Source organism: Lithobates pipiens, unplaced genomic scaffold, assembly GCF_037356315.1.
Source record: "Lithobates pipiens isolate NorthernLeopardFrog02 unplaced genomic scaffold, aLitPip1_a1.2 Scaffold_13, whole genome shotgun sequence".
Lineage (NCBI taxonomy): Eukaryota > Metazoa > Chordata > Amphibia > Anura > Ranidae > Lithobates > Lithobates pipiens.
Window position 1 is genome coordinate 470,188,232 of NW_027507718.1, and position 22,767 is coordinate 470,210,998.

General features: G+C 42.3%; 1 protein-coding gene across 1 annotated transcript in view; it reads left to right on the top strand.

Annotated features, from left to right (window-relative positions):
- LOC143975899 (piRNA biogenesis protein EXD1-like) overlaps positions 1 to 22,767 on the top strand; it is a 174,148-nt gene that overhangs the window by 70,136 nt on the left and 81,245 nt on the right. The window contains exons 4-5 of the mRNA XM_077478448.1: positions 5,457 to 5,508; positions 5,664 to 5,732. Coding sequence (XP_077334574.1) covers positions 5,457 to 5,508; positions 5,664 to 5,732 — 121 coding nt within the window. The remainder of the gene's footprint in view (positions 1 to 5,456; positions 5,509 to 5,663; positions 5,733 to 22,767) is intronic.

Genomic DNA, 22,767 nt, shown 5'->3' on the forward strand with positions numbered 1-22,767 from the left:
CACCAATTACAGCCTCAAGTCTTTTTGAGTATGATGCTACAAGCTTGGCACACCTATTTGTGTAGTTTCTCCCATTTTTCTTTGCAGGACCTCTCAGGCTGGGTTCACACTATATTCGCATGCAGCTCACAGCAGGGGTCTGGTGTTCACCATTTCAGCCCGAATTTTTGGCTGAATTTGGACCTGAAAAAGACGCACATGACCCCTGTGCAAATTTGCACTGGAGCTGCAGCGGAGGTATGTGAACTGGCTCCATAGAGAACCGATCAAAATCTGCTGCTTTTGCGAATTGGATGTGGTGAACCCACATCCAATTCGCAATAGTGTGAACCCAGCCTCAAGCTCCAACAGGTTGGATGGGGAGCGTGGGTGCACAGACATTTTTATATCTCTCCAGAGATGTCAAGTCTGGGCTCTGGCTGGGCCACTCAAGGACATTCACAGAGTTGTCCTGTAGCCACTCCTTTGTTATGTTGGCTGAGTACTTAGGGTTGCTGTTCTGTTGGAGGATGAACCTTTGCCCCAGTCTGAGGTCCAGAGCTCTCTGGAGCAGGTTTTCATCAAGGATGTCACTGTACATTGCTGCATTCATCTTTCCCTCAATCCTGACTAGTCTCCCAATTCCTGCCACTGAAAAACATCACCACAGCATAATGGTGCAACCAACATGCTTCACTGTAGGGATGGTATTTGCCAGGTGATGAGCGGTGCCTGGTTTCCTCCATACATGACGCCTTCCATTTAGGCCAAAGAGTTCAGTCTTTGTTTCATCAGACCGCAGAATTTTGTTTCTCATGGCGGGCTTTCATGTGCCTTTTACTGAGGAGTGGCTTCCATCTGGCCACTCTACCATACAGGCCTGATTGGTACAGTGATGCAGAGATGATTGCTTTTTGGAAGGTTCTCCTCTCTCTACAGAGAAACGCTGAAGCTCTGTCAGAGTGACCATCAGGTTCTGGATCACCTCCCTGACTAAGGCCCTTCTCTCCTGATCGCTCAATTTGGCTGGGTGGCCCACTCTAGGAAGAGTCCTGGGGGTTCAAAACTTCTTCCATTTCTGGATGATTGAGGCCACTGTGTTCATTGGGACCTTCAATGCTGCAGAAGTGTTTCTGTACCCTTCCCCAGATCTGTGCCTCCATGTAATCCTGTCTTGGAGGTCTACAGACAATTCCTTGGACTTCGTGGCTTGGTGTATGCTCTGACATGCACTGTTAACTGTGTGACCTTATTTAGGCAGGTGTATGCCTTTCCAAATCATGTCCAATCAACTGAATTTACCACAGGTGGACTCCGCTCAAGTTGTAGAAACTTCTCAAGGATGATCAGTGGAAACAGGATGCACCTGAGCTCAATTTTGAGTGTCATGGCAAAGGCTGTGAATATTTATGTACATGTGATTTTTTTTTTTTTTATTTGTAATAAATTTGCAAAGATTTAATACAAACGTCTTTCACATTGTCAATATGTGATATTGTTTGTGTTATTTTGAGGAAAATAATGAATTTCTTCCATTTTGGAATAAGGCTGTAACATAACAAAATGTGGAAAAAGTGAAGCACTGTGAATACTTTCCGGATGCACTGTATGTGTGTTAATCCCTCGACCACTATAGCTTCATATTTCAGTTCCTAGCTGACAGGAGTGGAGTCTGATATTGTTTCCTGCTGTGTCTTCAAGGTTTAGCATGCTAGGCATTTATAAATTTCCCTCATGCCAAAGTAGGATGCAGCACACAGCTGTTTTGTTAGAAATAAAAACAACTATATTGTTCCAGCTTGAATAGTGCTTGAACTTTATTGTCTTAGCACTATTAGGACACTCCATCCAGCTCTCCATCCAGCTCTGGCAGATGGGAGGCGTGTCCTCAACATTGCTGGAACAATAAAGTTGTTTTTACGTCTTATAGAACATATTCGGCTTTCTATCATGGTATGTGGACTAATTTGAAAGTAGTGGATCCCAAAAATGTGAACACCCACTACTGAAGTGGCAACTGTGGTGGATCTTTGAGCAGGACAAAGGACTTTTTAATGAAGGTACTTTCCTCCTGAGATGTGGTAATCACCACGTTTGGCACCGCAATCTTTTTAGAGTCCGTCACTTAAGCCCTTGTACACACGGTCAGAGATTCCGACAACCAAATCCGTCGGAGTAATTACGACGGATTAATTCCGGAAGAGGTCCGGAAGTGATATTGTCGGACAAAGTTGTCTGAAAATCCGATTGTACATAACGTGATGACGTTATTTCGTTAAGACGGGACTACGTTCAGGCTAGTAGCCAATAGCTATCTTTGGTCTAGGAATTTGATCTGAGCATGCGTGGCACTTTGTCCGTCGGAGTAGGCTACACATGATCGGAGTATGTCCGATCGGAGCATATTATCGGAAAATTTTACCGGCAAGTTGGAAAAGTTGGTCCGTCTGATATTCCGATGGAAACAGTCCGATGGAGACCATACACAGTCGGAATATCCAACAAAACGGTCCGATAGGACACATTCCGTCGGAATCTCCGACCGTGTGTACAAGGGCTAAGCCTTGTACACACGATCTGATTATTGGGCGAATTTTCATCAATTTTTTATTTATTTTTTTGGATGCTAGTCTCAAATCGAAAGTGAAGTGTGCGCCATCAGAAAACTTTTGGACGACAGAATTCAATGTCAGAAATTACGTAATGTGTTTTCATTTCTGAGTATGCCTAGTCTTGCTCTTCAGATTTTTTTTTTTTTTAGTAGATAACCGTACTAATGAAAAGAAAATCGGATGTTGTGGTCACTGCACATCCAATTTTTGTCTGACAAATTCGTAATTGGCTGTCAAAAGCAGCATAACGTTCATCGGACGAAATTTAACTTCAGATTTTCTGACCGTGTGTACAGGCCTTAAGGCCAGGTTCACACTATTGGTGTTTCCTCACTGCCATGTTTGCTTGGGAACAGCAGCCCATTCATTTGCATGGGCTGCTGTACCTGTATCAGTTGATGCTCTCAATTATGTCTGCATGCCTTTTTTACCCCTTTACGCTGGCATAAAACAAATATGCGGCCCTGCTAGACTGGGCTTCTTTCGTCAGGCCATATATTTGTATGTCTCCCATTGTGCCACACCAAGTGTCCCAGGCCCCATACTAACGATCGGGACCCAGAACTTCTAATTCCAGGTTACCTGATCACTGTGGTAGCCTCTGATTGGTTACCACAGTGATCAGTCACTGTGAAGTCCACCCCAGTGTTTACCTGTCTGTGAATGGAGAGGGAAGATGCAATGGGGTTGATTTACTAAAACTGTGCAAAATCCATTGCAGCCGTGCATGGTAGCCAATCTACTTCTAATTTCAGTTTGTTCAATTACGCTTTGACAAAAAATCCTGAAAGCTGATTGCAAAATCTGGAGCAGCTCTGCAAAGAAACCACTCTAGTTTTAGTAAATCAACCCCAGTGCATCTTTGTCTCCCCTTGCAGAGAGAAAAAAAAAGTGTGTGAAAAAAATGAAAAAATATAAAAAAAATAAAATAAACCAAAAATACCTACATAAAGGTTTGATCTAGGTCAGGGTTAGTGTTTGGGTCAAATGTCAGGGGCAGGATTTTTTTTAAATTGGTATCCATGTCAGTGTGTTTTAGGTAGGACAACAAAAAAATTGCGTACTATTGTTTATGGGCTGTACTACGGGTACAAACAACAAATATTTTGGGTTGTTCTTTGGTGGTAGGTTATGGAAACAGCAAGAAATACACAGCTAACTATTTTGGGCCAGTTTTTCTTTGATAATAAAAAGATCAGGAGGTATTCTTAACCATTTACCACCAAATGAAATCCCAAACAAGATATAATTTACATAGAAGTAGTTGTGGTGATTATATACAGTTTTATTAACAGATGCCAAAGTTGCAAAATTGTGCTCAGGCATTAATATTTGTTTTACCCTTAGGCATGAATGAGGCTAATCATTTCCAGTTTAATTTTTTTTCTGTTAAAGTGGTTATAAATCCTTACATATACCCATTGAATTGACTGGCCTTAGGTAATACAGAGATTAAACAAATCCGCCTACATAAGTTGCACCCATTTATCTGTAGTCTCCTCTTCTCTTCAGTTGTTCAAAGTGCTGATTTTTTTTTTTAACCACTTCACCCCCGGAAGAATTTACCCCCTTCCTGACCAGAGCACTTTTTGCAATTCGACACTACATTGCTTAAACTGACAATTGCGTTGCACCCTAACAAAATTGACGGCCTTTTTTTTCCCCCACAAATAGAGCTTTCTTTTGGTGGTATTTGATCGCTAACGCGTTCTTTATTTTTTGAGCTATAAACAAAAAGAGAGCCAATTTTGGAAAAAAAAACGCATTATTTTGTACTTTTTGCTATAATAAATATCCCCATTTGTTTTTTAAAGCAATTTTTTTCTCAGTTTCTCTTCTACATATTTTTAGTAAAAGAAATCACAATAAGCGTATATTGATTGGTTTGCGCAAAAGTTATAGCATCTACAAAATAGGGGATAGATTTATAGCATTTTTATTATTATTTTAATTTTTTTTTACTAGTAATGGTGGCGATTTTATCGTGACTTTGACATTATGGCAGACACCGAACAATTTTGATACATTTATGGGACCATTGGCATTAATATAGCGATCAATGCTATAAAAATGCATTGATTACTGTAAAAATGTCACTGGCAGTAAAGGGGTTAACACTAGAGGGTGATCGAGGGGTTAACTGTGTTCCCTGGGAGGCGATTCTAACTGAAGGGGGAGGGGACTGACTAGAGGAAGTGACAGATCATGATTCCTAGCTATTAGGGACACACAATCTGTCACGCCTGTCAGAACAGGGAAGTGTGTTTACACATACTGGTCCCTGTTCTGTGTCTCCTGTTCACAATCACTCGTGGCCGGCAGTCATCGCGACCGGCACCCCTACACCTGCTATCCTGACCCCGCAAGCTGCCATATAGCTATATATCGTGCAGGGGAGCCAACCTCTTAGTAAAATCCCAACCCGAGCCAGACTCGGGATTACCGCTAGGGGGGTTAAAACACTTGGGCTTTCACATTGGGATTGCAGATGAGGCTTCTTTCAAGCGCTTTACAGGCACTTTTTGTAACGCTAAAGCACCTGAAAAACTCCTGAAAAACGCCCCAGTGTGAAAGGGGTCTTAATCTTTAAAAATAAATTTCCTGTCACTTAAGCCACCAATCAGATTGAAACTTCCAGGTACCAACTGTCACCTGGAATCTAAAAGATTGAATCTGGTTGCTTTTTTAGTACACACACTACAGAGGATCTCAATATATATATATATATATATATATATATATATATATATATATATATATATATATATATGGATAAGTGCATTTATTACAGTTCTAGCATATAACATAATTTAAAAGAAAAAAATTTCTTTATAATGTCTGATTTTTGTACTATTGCTGTTCCAGTGGAAATGCAGGTGGATAAGGAAAAGGCCAGAGAGCAGCCACCTGCAGACAGGTATGTGAAAATCAAATGAGTCTCTGCTGAACCTTATTTACATTGTAATTTATACCTTTACTTAAATAAATTATAATAAAAGTGACATGTAATGAGTCAATATAAAAACTTGACAAGTAAATGGGGAAATTCTTCCAACCCCTCTCTCTGTACAGGGAAACAGGCCAGAAGGCAGAAGAGGACTTTTCAAAGATGGAGGAGCTTTTGGCAGCTTTCGAGTGGAGGTTGGTGTTCCTTCCTGCTATTTGTTACAGTTCACACCTACATCTGCATTTGTTGGGTAGTTTTGTTCTGTATTGTTGCACTATGCATTGGCTCTGCCGATTGCATCTTTCTTGGTGAAGGCAATATGATGCACAGAGAGGTCTTGCAGCTCTAAATTAACATGAAAGATCAGCAAATAAACGAATATGCATACTCCTACCCTCAGGTCAGGAATTGGACAAAGAAACAATTCCTAGATCTCAGGGGACCTGTCATCTCTCATTCTAATCTCTAGGCTTATCCTCACTCAAAGAAAACCTTGGCATACACTCACAGATTTCAAACAGATTCCTTTGTCCACCCTACTTAGTGTGGATAGACAAATCTCTTGCTGAGGCTTTTGTACACTATATTACCAAAAGTATTGGGACACCTGCCTTTACACGCACATGAACTTTAATGGCTTCCCAGTCTTAGTCCGTAGGGTTCAATATTGCGTTGGCCCACCCTTTGCAGCTATAACAGCTTCAACTCTTCTGGGAAGGCTGTCTACAAGGTTTAGGAGTGTGTCCATGTGAATGTTTGATTTGACCGTTCTTGCAAGGTTCCCCACTGACAACTGAATGTAAAAAAGAAAACAATGTGCCCCCCCCCCCAGGTCCATACCAGACCCCTATCCGAGCATGCCGCTCGGCAGGTCAGGAAAGGGAGGGGATGAGCGAGCACCCCCCCGCCTCCTAAACTATACCAGGCCGCATGCTCTAAAGCACCTTGCCCCTGTATGGGGACAGGGGCCTCTTCCCGACCTCCCTAGCCGGAGGTTGTTGGGGTCTGCAGGCAGTGGGCTTATTGGAATCGGAAAGCCCCCCTTTAAGAAGATCCTGCCCCCTCCCCCCTTGTGAATGGGTATCGGGTACATCGCACCCCTACCCATTGACCTCAAAAAGCAGTGAAATGTAAAAAAAATAACTTTTTTGACAAATCCTTTTATTAATAATAAAAGCTCTGAGCTGTCTTCTCCCACTGCTGTCTTTTTCCTCACTGCCGGTTACACGCTTAAAAAAAAAAAAAAGGGCATCACAAGGGGCGGTCTTTCCCGGTGATGTCATAGGATAGCCACGCCCCATGGCTATATAAGAGATGTCACACAGCGGGAAACAACACAATGGAGGAAGACAGCCACAGAAGAAGAGTGGATTTTTTTTTTTTAGCAGGTAACTAGTGGCGAGGAAGAAGACGGCACCAGGAAGAGACAGCAGGGGGAGTAGACAGCTCAGAGCTATTTTATTAATAAAGGACTTGTCTAAAAACTTTTTTTTACATTTCGCAGCATTTTGAGGTGAATGGGTAGAGTATGATCTACCCGATACCCATTTGCATGGGGGGCTGTGATCTGGGGGCCCCATTCTTAAAGGGGGGCTTCCAGATTCTGATAAGCCCACCCCCTGAAGACCCCGACAACAACTGCCGGGCGGGAGGAGGCCATTGTTCCCGTCAACATAGGGGTAAGGTGCTTTGGGGGGGTCAGAGCTCTCCCCTCTTATTTTGAGGGCATGTGGCCTAGTATGGTTCAGGAAGGGGAGCGGGGAGTAGCTCATCCCCTCCCCTTCATAACCTGCCGGGCAACATGCTCGGATAAGGGTCTGGTATGGATTTTAGGGGGACCCCACGCCATTCTGTTAAAAAATTTGTATGGGGGACTCCCCTCCGAATCCATACTAGACCCAAAGGGCCTGGTAATAGACCTGGGGGGTGCAATATATGCAGACCAAATATGAAGTTTTTTTAAGATAAAAAAATATAAAAAATAAATGTGTATATAGTTTTCAAAAAATACTGTTAAGTATCATGTGTCCATTTAATGTATAGATACGCTCCTTTTTCCTGTCAATCTTTTCTTCTACAGTAAAAATATAGGGGCTGATTTATTGAAGTCATGGGCCATCAGTAGAAGCGCACGGTGAGACGCAATGCACATTTTCATATTTACGAAATGGTGCACTGGGAACAGAGCGCAAATCCCCCATTTACTATAGCGATCTCGGCACACGGGAAAATGCTATCTGTGCGCCACTATGGACATGGCGCACGGCATCTCCAAATCAATATTGACAGAAGATGGAGGAAGTTTAGTAACAACTGCCCAAGTAACAAATATGCCCAAAATAGAAAGTGAAATTAACTTTTTCTAAGAAAGCCTGCTGCGCCCGCAAGTACGTTTAGAACTGCTCGAGCTCAATGTAAGCAGTGTGCATGTGCAAACGCTCGTTCACATGGGTTTGTTCACTGCGCAGCCAAAATCTTAGTAAATGTTAACCACTTGCCGATTGCTGCACAGATACGTCAGCAGAATGGTTTGTACAGACAAATGGGTGTACCTGTACGTTCCTTTGAATTTGCCGCCTTGCGGGCACCCGCCACAGAAGCGTGCCCGCAGGTCCTGCAAACGTTATGTTCGCCGGCAGCCCGCGATCGTGAGACAGAGAGGCAGAACATGGAGATGCCTATGTAAACAAGGCATTTCCCTGTTCTGCCTAGTAACGTGACAGGGATCTACTGCTCCCTGTCATCGGGAGCAGTGATCGCTGTCATGTCAGTGGTAGCCCACCCCCCCACAGTTAGAATCGCTCCCTAGGACACACTTGACCCCTTGATCGCCCCCTAGTGTTTAACCCCTTCCCTGCCAGTGTCATTTATGCAGTAATCAGTGGCTATTTATATCACTGATCGCTGTATAAATGACCATAGTCCCAAAATAGTGTCCAATGTGTCCGCCATAATGTCGCAATCACAATAAAAATCGCAGATTGCTGCCATTACTAGTTTAAAAAAAATGACATAAATCTACCACTATTTTATAGAAGCTATAACTTTTGCACAAACCATTCAATATACACTTAAGTAGAATACACATCGGCCTAAACTGAGGGGGAAAATGTTTTTTATTTTTTTGGGGATATTTATTTATACCAAAAAGTAAAAAATATTGCTTTTTTTTCAAAATTGTTGCTCTTTTTGTGTTGATAGCGCAAAAAATAAAAACTGCAGAGGTGATCAAATACCACCAAAAGAAAGCTCTATTTGTGGGGAACAAATTACGTCAATTTTGTTTGGGTACAATGTCTTACGACCTTGCAGTTGTCAACTAAAAGGTCGCAGTGCCGAATCGCAAAAAATGCTCTGGTCAGGAAGGGGGTAAATCTTATCGGGGCTAAAGTGGTTAAGCAACGTACATGCAATTGCGTTGGCTGAACGGGTGCACCTCTAAACGTGACACTTTTTTTTTTTTTTTTTAAACGTTGGTTCACTTTTATGTATATTTTTATGAGATTTGCACACAGGTCATGTTAGCATGTTACGTTGCCAACATGTGACATGCACCTTGTTAAAATTATGTAAAATGACTCTCCTCTAGCTCCTCCTAAAAGGGCATTTAACCTTCCTCCTCTAATGCATATGATTTCCTTGGGCTAGCTTTTGCTTTTAAAGCGGAACTTCACACTCGATTCTACAATGCTCTTGTCTCCCTCCTCTAACCCCTTGGATTTCCATAGCCTAACTTTTGCTTTTAAAGGGGAACGCCACACTCCACTCCATTCGCCAAAGGCTGTGAGCTGACTTCACCAATCCAAACCACATCCTTTTTCTGAGCCTAAAACTGGGCTGGCTAGGAAAGGGGTGAGAAGAGCAATCGCCTAACTTCCTCCTGAATCATTCAAGGCCACATGCACTCAACATAGCTGGCTGCCTTTGGGGCATGTTATGCTCAGCCACATACCAACCACAAAGCACCTTGTACTCATGAGTTTAAAGGGGTTTTCCACATTCCTTAAAGCCCCCTGTCTGCAGCCCCCCACAACCCCAGCCTAGGGTTGTGTGGAAGAGGCCCTTGTCCCACTGAATATGGGAACAAGGTGGTTGACTTTTGGGGTGCCCGAGCCCCTCCTGCCCCTAAGCATCCACCCCCCTTTCATGGGCTGGCTTTCTGTGTGTTTGGCTAGGGGTTTGTTAGTGTGTGGGAGGGGCACAATATTTTTTTTGTTTGTGCTGGGATTTTTAACATGGGGGTTATCATTTTAAGCCTTAACAGACCCAAATGGCCTTGTATGTATTGGGGGGGGGGGGCTATTTTGTGTTTCGGGTTAAAATCGTGCAGCCCCAATGTAGATTTGTAAGCTTTCTCTAAAGCCGTACATCTTTGAAGCAGCATTTTGGATACATGCAGGCTACCGATGCACCACTTTACAGGCAGTGTAGCCCCCCCCCCCCCCCCCAAGTTACAAGCTTTTAACCACTTCAGCCCCGGACCAATAAACACCTTAAGGACCAGAGGTCTTTTTCCAATTTCGCACTGCGCTGCTTTAACTGGTAATTGCGCGGTCATGCAATATTGCACCCAAACGAAATTTGCGTCCTTTTCTTCCCACAAATAGAGCTTTCTTTTGATGGTATTTGATTGCCTCTGCGATTTTTTTTTTTTGCAATATAAATGGAAAAAGAGCGAAAATTTTGAAAAAAAAGATATTTTCTTCTTTTTGTTATAAGAAAAATCGAATAAACTAAATTTTAGTCATACATTGAGGGCAAAATTTATTCAGCCACATGTCTTTAGTAAAAAAAATGTCAATAAGCGTATATTTTTTGGTTTGCGCAAAAGTTATAGCGTCTACAAACTAGAGTACATTTTCTGGAATTTACACAGCTTTTAATTTATGACTGCCGATCTCATTTCTTGAGGTGCTAAAATGGCAGGGCAGTACAAATCCCCCCCAAATGACCCCATTTTGGAAAGTAGACACCCCAAGGAAATTGCTGATGGGTATGTTGAGCCCATTGAATATTTATTTTTTTTGTCCTAAGGGATTGAATAATGACAAAAAAAAAAATTTTTTTACAAAAAGTTGTCACTAAATGATATATTGCTCACACATGCCATGGTTATATGTGGAATTGCACCCCAAAATATATTCCGCTACTTCTCCCGAGTATGGGGATACCACATGTGTGGGACTTTTTGGGAGTCTAGTCGCGCACGGCACCCCGAAAACCAGTCACCACCTTCAGGATTTCTAAGGGTGCAAATTTTTGATTTAACTCCTCACTACCTATCACAGTTTCGAAGGCCATAAAATGCCAAAATAGCACAAAACCCCCCAAAATGACCCCATTTTGGAAAGTAGACACCCCAAGCTATTTACTGAGAGGCATGTTGAGTCCATGGAATATTTTATATTTTGCCACAAGTTGCGGGAATATTACAAACTTTTTTTTTTTTTGCACAAAGTTGTCACTAAATGATATATTGCTCACACATGCTATGGGCATATGTGAAATGACACCCCAAAATACATTCTGCTGCTTCTCCTGAGTACGGGGATACCACATGTGTGGGACTTTTTGGGAGTCTAGTCACGCACGGCACCCCGAAAACCAATCACCACCTTCAGGATTTCTAAGGGTGCAAATTTTTGATTTAACTCCTCACTACCTATCACAGTTTCGAAGGCCATAAAATGCCAAAATAGCACAAAACCCCCCCAAATGACCCCATTTTGGAAAGTAGACACCCCAAGCTATTTACTGAGAGGCATGTTGAGTCCATGGAATATTTTATATTTTGCCAAAAGTTGCGGGAAGATTACAAACTTTTTTTTTTTTTGCACAAAGTTGTCACTAAATGATATATTGCTCACACATGCTATGGGCAGAAGTCAAATTACACCCCAAAATAAATTCTGCTGCTTCTCCCGAGTACGGGGATACCACATGTGGGGGACTTTTTGGGAGCCTAGCCACGTACGGGACCCCGAAAACCAAGCACTGCCTTCCGGATTTAAATATAAAATGCTACCAAAAAACCTGTTAGCGATGGCAGGGATCAGGCCTGACTCTGCGATCGCTGCAGTTATGTGTTTAGTGTTTTGTAAGTGACAGTGATCGATCGATACTGCACTTGGGTGGGCTGGGCAGAGGGGCAAAACGCAGGTGCTAGCAGGTATCTGGGCTGATCCCGCTAACAATGCGTTTTTTTGGAACCCTAAACTGCTGGGGACGCTAGTATAGATCTGATCAGATCAGATATTGATCTGTTCAGATTCTATAGCACTACGGGAGGTGTATGCTTTGCGTGTGGGTGTTAGCGGTACTGGCACTAACCTAGTGCTGCCTGGGGCGACGCAGACCCTGACCCTAAAACCTAATTGATATCACCCGCCGGGTGATCAGGGGGTTAAACCTTTATTGGGTAATAAATGGTGGGTGCCCTGATGCTATAAAAAACAAACTAACCAGAGTCACCCGTAACACTTATACGGTGATCAGTGGTGAAAGGGTTAACTAGGGGCAATCAGGGGGTTCAAATTTTTATTAGGTAGTATATGGGGGTCCCTGGCGCTATATAAAAACCTGACGGGGAACCTAAATAACTAACTGGCTAACCAGCGTCACCAGTGACACTTATACTGTGATCGCTGGTGAAAGGGGGTGAAAGGGTTAACTAGCAGCAATCAGGGGGTTAAAACCATTATTGGGTAGTATATCGGGGTACCTAGCGCTATAAAAACCTGGCGGTGAACCTAAAAAAATAACTAGCTACCTAGCGACACTGATGCAGCGATCAGAAAAATGATCGCTTAGTGACACTGGCAAAAGGGGGTGAAAGGGTTAACTAGCGGCAATCGGGGGGTTAAAACCATTATTGGGTAGTATATCGGGGTACCTAGCGCTATAAAAACCTGGCGGTGAACCTAAAAAAATAACTAGCTACCTAGCGACACATGCAACGATCAGAAAAATGATCGCTTAGTGACAATGGCAAAAGGGGGTGAAAGGGTTAACTAGCGGCAATCAGGGGGTTAAAACCATTATTGGGTAGTATATCGGGGTACCTAGCGCTATAAAAACCTGGCGGTGAACCTAAAAAAATAACTAGCTACCTAGCGACACTAGCGACACTGATGCAGCGATCAGAAAAATGATCGCTTAGTGACACTGGCAAAAGGGGGTGAAAGGGTTAACTAGCGGCAATCAGGGGTTAAAACCATTATTGGGTAGTATATCGGGATACCTAGCGCTATAAAAACCTGGCGGTGAACCTAAAAAAATAACTAGCTACCTAGCGACACATGCAGCGATCAGAAAAATGATCGCTTAGTGACACTGGCAAAAGGGGGTGAAAGGGTTAACTAGCGGCAATCAGGGGGTTAAAAACATTATTGGGTAGTATATCGGGGTACCTAGCGATATAAAAACCTGGCGGTGAACCTAAAAAAATAACTAGCTACCTAGCGACACTAGCGACACATGCAGCGATCAGAAAAATGATCGCTTAGTGACACTGGCAAAAGGGGGTGAAAGGGTTAACTCTAGGGGCAATCAGGGGGTTAAATCTTTATTGGGGGGTGATAGGGGGCTACCCTGGACCTAACACTAACTGTCCTGACAGTTTTTACTGTCACAACTGACACTGAATGCATTGATCAGTAAAGAAATGATCAATGCAATCAGTGACACTGTGATTGGGGGGGGGAGGGGGGCGGGGGGATCGGGGGGCGATCGGGGGGGGGGGCGATCGGGGGGGGGTTTGTGTGCCTGTGTGTACCTACATGTCAGTGTAGTGTTGGTGCACACTTACTATTAGTCTTCTCCTCGTAGTCCGGTCAAAAAGACCGCCCCGAGGAGAATGACATCACTTCCTCCTTCCTGTGTAAACAATACACAGTGGGAGGAAGCTTCTCATTGGCCAGGAGCGATCCAGAGGGGGTGGCCGAAAACGAACGGCCATCCCCTCATCACAGAGCGCTCCTGGAGGGAACCGGACCGTCGTATCCAACGGGAGGGGGTCCGATAAGACCCCCCACCCGCTGGAAGGCAATCACGTACATCTACGTGATTGTGCCTGCCTGTGCCATTGTGCTGACGTACATTGGCAATACGGCGGTCCTGAAGTGGTTAAGCAATTATGCATTTTTAAAGGCATTTCTCCTTGTTTCGTTTTTGGGGTTGTCCAAATTGGTGATATTTATATATGTCCCTCAGGGTTGGCCCCCATACCCATTTTAACCACTTAAGGACCGCCTCATGCTGATATACGTCGGCAAAATGGCATGGCTGGGCACAAGCTCGTACAGGTACATTGCCCTTTAAGAGCCCAGTCGTGGGTCGCGCGCACCACGGGCGCACTCGCTACCCGGTCCTGAGCTCCGTGACCATGGGACCCGTGGGACCCGTGGACCCAATCGCCAGGGGTGTCCTGCGATCGGGTCACAGAGCTGAAGAACGGAGAGAGGTAAGTGTAAACAAACCTCTCCTCGTGGTTCCTAGTGAGCATGTCACTGATCGTCTGTTCCCTGTCATAGGGAAAGACGATCAGTGACATCACACGCCAAGCCACGCCCCCTACATTAAAAAAAAAACACATTAGGTACACTTAACCCCTACACTGCCCCCTAGTGTTAACCCCTTCACTGCCAGTGACATTCTTACAGTAATCAGTGCATTTTTAATCGCACTGATCGCTGTATTAATGCCACTGGTCCCAAAAATGTGTCAAAATTGGCCGATCTGTCCGCCATAATGTCACAGTCACAATAAAATCGCTGATCGCCGCCATTACTAGTAAAAATAAAATTAATAAAAATGCCTTAAACCTATCCCCTATTTTGTAGATGCTATAACTTTTGCGCAAACCAATCAATAAACGCTTATTGCGGGTTTTTTTGTTTTGTTTTTTTAACAAAAAGATGTAGAAAAATATGTATCGGCCTAAACTGAGGAAAAAAAAAAATGTAAATATATTTTTTGGGGATATTTATTATAGCAAAAAGTAAAAAAATATTGCATTTTTTTCAAAATTGTCACCTATTTTTGTTTATAGTGCAAAAAATAAAAACTGCAGAGGTGATCAAATACCACCAAAAAGCTCTATTTGTGGGGAAAAAAGGATGCTAATTTTGTTTTGGAGCCACATTGCATGACCGCGCAATTGTCAGTTAAAGCGACGCAATGCCGAATCGCAAAAAGGGGCCTGTTCCTTTAGCTGCAAAATGGTCCGGGGCTTAAGTGGTTAAGACCAATAACTAGAATTTAAGCCAGCCAAGTGGGGACACGCAAATTAACTAATTAAATTAACAAGTCAGTTCCTATAGACTGCAATAGTATTTGTTGTATAACTTTTGCCCATGTTAGGCTCTTTGTTTGCCCCCCTGGACCAGGAGGTGGTTGTACCATCTGTAATTTTGTAGCATGCTGGATGATGTGCTTAATTTTGGACAGGGGGTGGCTTATTTTTTTGCATTTGGGTTGTTCTGGGCATGCTCAGGGACTTGGATGTTTCTGGGCATGCTGTTTTTGGGTTAGTAATTTAAGGACATCCTTAACAGGTTTACCCACTTTGAAGTTCTGTCTCTACATTGCGTGAACTTGCATTTTTGTATGTTTCATGGACTATGCATGTGTTTTCAATTGCCTCATTAGCACACAAACCTATATTATATAAATCTGTTATATATCTTACCCTGAAAAGAGGCAATGTGTCCATAGAGTTTTTTTTTTTTTTTTTTTTAACACGTGTATTTTCTCTTTATGTCTTTGCAAAACAGATGTGTTTTAGAGCAAGTATTTTTTACTTTTTTTTTTTTTTTTGGGGGGGGGGGGGGTGTTTATTTTTCACTGAAGTGTTTTTGATGATGTCAATCTGTGTTTGTAGGTTGATAGTTTCACTTTGATTTAATTTGTCTGTGCTGTGTTATTTTGCAAAATCTTCCTCAAGCTGTTATGACTACTAAATGTTTAAATCCTTAAGAGAATGTCCGTTTTGTGGCTCTGCAAAGTGGTCAGAACGCAAAACCATATTCTGTTAGTGTCTCAAATTAACATACATGTGTTTGTAGCTTTCCTTGCTCTTTTCCAAGTTGTGTTTTGTTAATACAGGCAGTTCCCGAGTTACGAACGACTCCTACTTACGAACGGCCCCTAAATGCAAGCCACTTGTGCTCCACGCGGGTCCTGGATACCGTTCGTGTACATCCCACACTGCCCTACTACGCCCCAGATAACATAACAAGTGCCCGGAACATCCCACATCCATGCGCAGGTGGCAGTTACACTTACAAATGCAGTGTTGCGACTTTGGAACAAACCTATTGTGTTTGTAACCCAGGGACTGCCTGTAATTTGTTTTGCAGATGCATGCTCAATCCAAGTAATGCATTTTACACTCCCCCTCCCCCCTCATGCTACAGATTTCCCAGCTGCAGTTGAACTAGGCTGATTGGCATGGCAAAACAAAAAAAAGTGTTATTTGTAGAACAGCTACTTTCCTGGTGCCTTCATGGTAGCATATACATGCATAACATGGCCTGTTGGGGGAACTTGAGGACAGGGTTGAGAAGCGCTGATTTTAGAGCACTGAGCTAAAATCTAGCTTAAGATAATCTTATTCTAATTGTGGGCATTTGAGGGAAACTAAGTGCGTGTTGGAACCCCTGCTTGTCTTTTTTAGGTTGGGTAAAACGCTACCAAATGCTAGAGTACAATTTTCCTAATGGGAGGAACCTGTTTAGCTTGACCTGTGTGAACCCAAGGAAAGATAGGGACAGATAGGTAGGTAGGTAGGTTTTACCCTGACTTCATGTTTCACTATGTGACAGGAAGGGAATAAATGTGAAGGAGAAACTGGCAAAATTTGGGAGGTGTCTACACCCTATCGGGGGTGCAGACATCCCCAAAAACTGACAATACTTCTAATCCCTCTGCACTATTTCCCCAAGCAAAAAAATAAGAAAGGATTTAATTTAGTTTAAAGTGATTGTAAGGGTTCGTGTGTTGTTTTATTTTTTTATATCATACTTGCCTCCACGTGCAGCTTGTTTTGAACATAGTGGCCCCCGAACCTCCTCTTCTGGGGGCCCCGAGCAGCTTTTGCGGCTCCTCCCCACATCAGATAACCCCCTAGGAGAAGCGATCTCCCGCGGGGGTTTCCCTAGCGAGCGCACTCCAGAGTACAGCTTTCGGCGGCTATAGCCGCCGTATGTATTACTCGGCCCAGTCGCGCCGCATCATTGGATCTGATTTACAGCAGCGGAGCCAATAGCTGCGCTGCTATCAATCCATCCAACCAAGAGCCGAGAACCTTGGGCAGAGAGACAGCCTGTTCCCACCAGTCAAGTTCCAGGGCTCAGGTAAGTAAACGGGGCTGGGGGGCCGGTCACTGCCAGGTGTTTTTTCACCTTAATACATAGGATGCATTAAGGTAAAAAAAAAATATGAAGGTTTACAACCTCTTTAACTTTGCAAAGACACATTCCTAAGTTCAACTGTGATGCATGTCAATGTCCCATTTAGACCTTGTTTAATAGAAAACACCAGTTGCCTTTCACTATAAACCTTTGTTAGTCCAGTCCTAGAAATCTAAATCTGCTTTACTATTAATATCCATAAAAATTGGGTTCCTGCAGCTAGGTGCACAACCGCTGTGTATGTGAGATACGCAACTGCTGTGTGCGCGGAGGTATGTACCCGTGGCACATATCTAGTTCCTGGAAGCGGTGGCCAGCACACAGGAGTGACATCATGCCCCTCCAGGAAGTTGTTTGTACTGCTGCTAATTTCTTCCCACCCCCATGCCCCGCTGACTGTTCTCTGAAGGAGTGATGATCCTTATTTTCAAATGTAAGAACATTTTTGATTTATTTTTACATGGGGTGGTGTTTGTGTGGGTCATGTGTGTGTGTGTGTGTGTGTGTATGTCTAAATGATTTGGCCTCAAAACACACACCTACTTCCTGTGTACAGATTCACTTCTGGGCCAATGTATATTGCTTCCTGCCCCCTCCTCACACACAGCATATATAGATGCAAGTTCTTGTGTCCACCAGCAGAGAGATGTTGGGTAGATGCCACGCTCCCAATTCTGGAGGCATAATAATGGTCTAGCATAGGGTTCTTCAAACTACGGCCCTCTAGTTCAGGAACTAAAATTCCCATCATGCCTAGTCAGGTCTGTGAATGTCAGAGTTTTACAATGCCTTATGGGATGTATAGTTCCGCAATAGCTGGAGAGCCATAGCTTGAAGATTCCTGATCACTCTAGCATGACTTGAAATAAGGTGGTTTTTCATGTGCCTTGTATAATGCCATAGAAATATCGTTGGGAAAATACAAGTGAGTCATGGCACAGCTACATTCCAAATTTGGCACTTAAAATGGTCATGCACTATGCAATCTGATTGGTCAATCTCTGTGCAACTTGATATTTAGGAAAAATAAGTAATAGGAAGATGCACTTGAACAATTAATTCAAAATATAGGAAATCAAACAGGCTCTTGCACTAAATCTAATTTATTTAAGATCTAACTGATTTCAGTGTATGATCACCTTTTAACCACTTCAGCCCCGGACCATTTTGCTGGTGAAAGACCAGACCACTTTTTGGGATTCTGCACTGCGTTGCTTTAACTGACAATTGCGCGGTCGTGCGACGTGGCTCCCAAACATAATTGACGTCCTTTTTCCCCCACAAATAGAGCTTTCTTTTGGTGGTATTTGATCACCCCTGCGGTTTTTATTTTTTGCGCTATAAACAAAAATAGTGAAAATTTTGAAAAAAACACATTATTTTTTACTTTTTGTTATAATAAATATCCCCCAAAAATATATATAAAAATTTTTTTCCCTCAGTTTAGGCCGATAAGTATTCTTCTACATATTTTTGGTAAAAAAATAAAAAATAAATCGCAATAAGCGATTATTGATTGGTTTGCACAAAAGTTATAGCGTTTTCAAAATAGGGGATAGTTTTATGGCATTTTATAATTATTTTGTTTTTTACTAGTAATGGCGGCTATCAGCGATTTTTGTGACTGCGACATTATGGCGGACACATCGGACATTTTTGACACATTTTTGAGGCCATTGTCATTTATACAGCAATCGCTGTAGGGGTTAAGTGTTCCTAGGGGTGTGTTACTAACTGTTGGGGGCTGGGCTTTAAGTTAGTGAACGCTGATCTCTGCTCCAATCACATGGAGCAGAGATCGGCATCACTAGTTGCTAGGCAGAACGGGAAAATGCTGTTTACAACAGCATTTCCTCGTTCAGCCGCCCTGTGAGACGATTGCGGGTATGCCCGCGACGATTGGTTAAAGATCAAGATCTGAAAATATTAATTTATTGGGTTTAGAAACACTTCTCTGTTCTTTTGTAATGTATTGAAAGAGTTGAGTAAAAAAAGAGAAACATATTTCAAAGATATATTTGAAGTGATAGTAATGAGATTAGCATCAAAAGGGCTAATTAACTGAGTACACCTACTAATTGCCTAACAAGACACATCCACTGAGATGAAATGAACCAATTGTATGGGGCGTGCACTATTATCAATGAGAAAACCGTAGTTAACCTAGCGCCAGTTGCAGTTTACATGTACGGTTATTATCGTTATTTTACGTTCAATTAATAACTTTTCCGGATCACCAATTAACGTATGAACTGGTGCAGAGCCTTCTTCTTAGTAAACCACTCCCAGTATGTCAAAAAAGTGAGTACACCCCTCACATTTTTGTAAATATTTTATGATGTCTCCGGAAAGCTCTGTAAATGGCTGTGCAACGATGCTCCCCATCCAAACTAATGAAGCTTTAACCACTTTCAGACCGGACCATTTTGATGGCTTAAGACCAGACTACTTTTTGCGATTCAACACTGCATCGTTTTAACTGACAATTGCACAGTGCGACGTGGCTCCCAAACATAATTGATTTATTTTTTCCCCCACAAATAGAGCTTTCTTTTTGTGGTATTTATTTTTTGCGCTATAAACAAAAAAAGAGCGACAGTTTTGAAAAAAAAAAAACAAACACATTTTTTTTTTACATTATGCTATAAGAAATATCCCCCAAAATGTATAAAAAAAACTTTTTTTTCCCCTCATTTTCAGCTGATACGTATTCTTCTACATATTTTTGGTTAAAAAAAAAAAAAAAAAACACGCAATAAACGATTATTGATTGGTTTGTTCAAAGTTATAGCGTTTACAAAATGGGGGATAGTTCTATGGTATTTTTTATTAATCATTTTTTTTTTCTTTTACTAGTAATGGCGGCGATCAGCGATTTATTTATTTATTTATTTATTTATTTATTTTTTATTGTGAATGCGACATTATGGTAGACACATCGAACATTTTTGGGACCATTGATATTTATACAGCAATCAGTGCTATAAAAATGCACTGATTCCTGTGTGAATGACACTGGCAGTGAAGGGGTTAACCACTGGGTGTCAGTGTAGGGGTTAAGTGTGTCCTAGGGGCTTGCTGCTAACTGTGGGGGGCGTGGCTGTGTTGTACACATCACTGATCTCTACTCCAATCACAGGGAGCAGAGATCAGTGTCCCTGTTGCTAACCAGAACAAGGATATGCTTGTTTACTTTAGCATCTCCACGTGAGACGACCGCGGATATCCCCGTGGACTCACGGAGGACCCAACCAGCGCGCACACGATGGCACGGCAGCAAATTTAAAGGGACGTACCTGTACGCCCATTTGCCTGTCCGTGCCATTCTGCGGACGTAAATATATATATATGTGTGTGTGTGTGTGTGTGTGCCGGTCGGGAAGTGGTAAAAGTCCTGAAAGAAAGAATGGGAGAAACTGCCTAAAAATAGGTGTGCCAAGCTTGTAGTATCATACTCAGACTTGAGGCTGTAATTGGGGCCAATAGGTGCTTCAACAAAATATTGAGCAAAGGCTGTGAATACTTATGTACTTATGTGTTATTTTTCATTATTTATTTTTAATAAATTTGCAAAGATTTCAAACAAACTTCTTTCACATGGTCATTATAGGGTATTGTTTGTAGAATTTTGAGGAAAATAATGAACTTAATTCATTTTGGAATAAGACTGTAACATAACAAAATCTGAATACACTGTAATTGTTCCTTTAGTCAAAATACCAATATCTACTTGTGTACTGTACACAGTACACAACACACAACCCTTTTGATGCTAATCTCATTCCTATCACTACTAATATATCTTTGGAATTCGTTTTTTTTTTACCCAAATCTTTCAATACATTACAAAGAACAGAGAAGTGTTTCTAAACCCAATAAATTAATATTTTCAGATCTTGATCTTAAAACGTGATCATACCCTGCAATAAGTTAGATCTTAAATAAATTCGATTTAGTGCAAGAGCCTGTTTGATTACTTATATTTCTGATTTCCTATATTGTGAATTAATTGTTAAAGTGCATATATAATATAATATATATATATATAATGAAGTAGGTGTGTATTTTGAGGCTAAATCATTTACACACACACACACACACACACACACCAACCCATGTAAAAATAAATCAAAAATGTTCTTAATTTGCAAAAAGGATCATCACTTCCTCAGAACAGTAAGCGGGGCATGGTGGTGGAAAGAAATTAACAGCCCTTCAAGCAACTTCCTGGATGAGCGTGATGTCACTCCTGTGTGCTGGCCACTGCTTACGGGAACCAGATATGCGCCACGGGTACATACCTCTGTGCACACAGCAGTTGTGCATCTCACATACACAGCAGTCGCGCATCTAGCTGCAGGAACCCAATTTTTATGGAAATTAATAGTAAAGCAGATGCCGATTTTTAGGACTGGACTAACAAATGTTTTTAGTGAAAAGCAACTGGTGTTTTTTATTAAACAAGGTCTAAATGAGCCATTGACATGCATCACAGTTGAACTTAGGAAGGTGTCTTTGCAAAGTTAAAGGGGTTGTAAGTCTTCGTGTTTTTTTTTTTACCTTAATGCATCCTATGCAACACCTGGCAGCGACCAGCCCCCCTTTTTACTTACATGAGCCCTGGAACCTGACCGGTGGGAACAGGCTGTCTTTGTGCCCGGGGGTCTTGGCTCTTGCTTGGATAGATTGATAGCAGCACAGCCATTGGCTCCCGCTGCAATCAAATCCCAATGACGCTGGGGCCAAGTCATACATTCGGCGGCTATGGACGCTGAATGCTGGACTTGGGAGCATGCCCGTAAGGTAACCCCCTCGGGGTTATGTGATGTGGGGAGGCGCTGCCAAGGTACCGCAGAAGAGGAGGTTCGGGGCCACTATGTGCAAAACGAGCTGCACTTTTTTTTTTAAATAACCCTTACAATCACTTTAAATTAAATCTTTGATTAGAAGTCTTGTCAGTTTTTGGGGATGTCTGTACCCCTGATACGGTGAAGACACCACCCAAATTTTGCCAGTTTCTCCTTCAAATTCACTTCGTGTCACATAGCCAAACTGGAAGTGAGGGTAAAACCTACCAATGTCTTTCCTTGGGGACACACAGGTCAAGCTAAATAGTTTCCCCATTAGGTAAACTGCACTCTAGCATTTTGCGGTATACACCCCATATTAGATAGCTTGGACTTTGGGGTTTATTTACTAAAGGCAAATCCACTTTGCACTGCAAGTGCACTTGGAAGTGCAGTCGCTGTAGACCTGAGGGGGACATGCAAGGAAAATAACAAAACCAGCATCTTTGCTTCTACATGATTGGATGATAAAATCACCAGTGCTTGCCCTCAGATTTACAGTGAGTACAATTGTATTGTAGAGTGGATTTGCCTTTAATAAACCCCAAAATACCTAATAATTTGGGGTGTACACAATAAAGTGCTAGAGTGCAATTTGCCTAATGGGGACAACTAGTTAGATTGACCTGTGTGTTCCCAAGGAAAGACATTGGTATCATTTTACCCTCACTTCCTGTTTGGTTATGTGACAGGAAGTGAAGCCAATTTTCAGAAAAGGGACACAAAGCCCAACTTAAAATGCCCACAATTAGAATAGGATTGTCTTGAGCTAGATTTTAGCTCTGTGCTCTAAAATCAGTGCTTTTCAAACCTGTCCTCAAGTACCCCCACCAGTCCATGTTATGCATGTATATGCTACCAGGAAAGCAGCTTTTAGACAAATCACACTTTTTTTTTGTTTTTCTATGCCAATCAGCCTAGTTAAACTGCAGCTGGGGATTATATTTGTTGTAACTAGTCTTGATGCCATT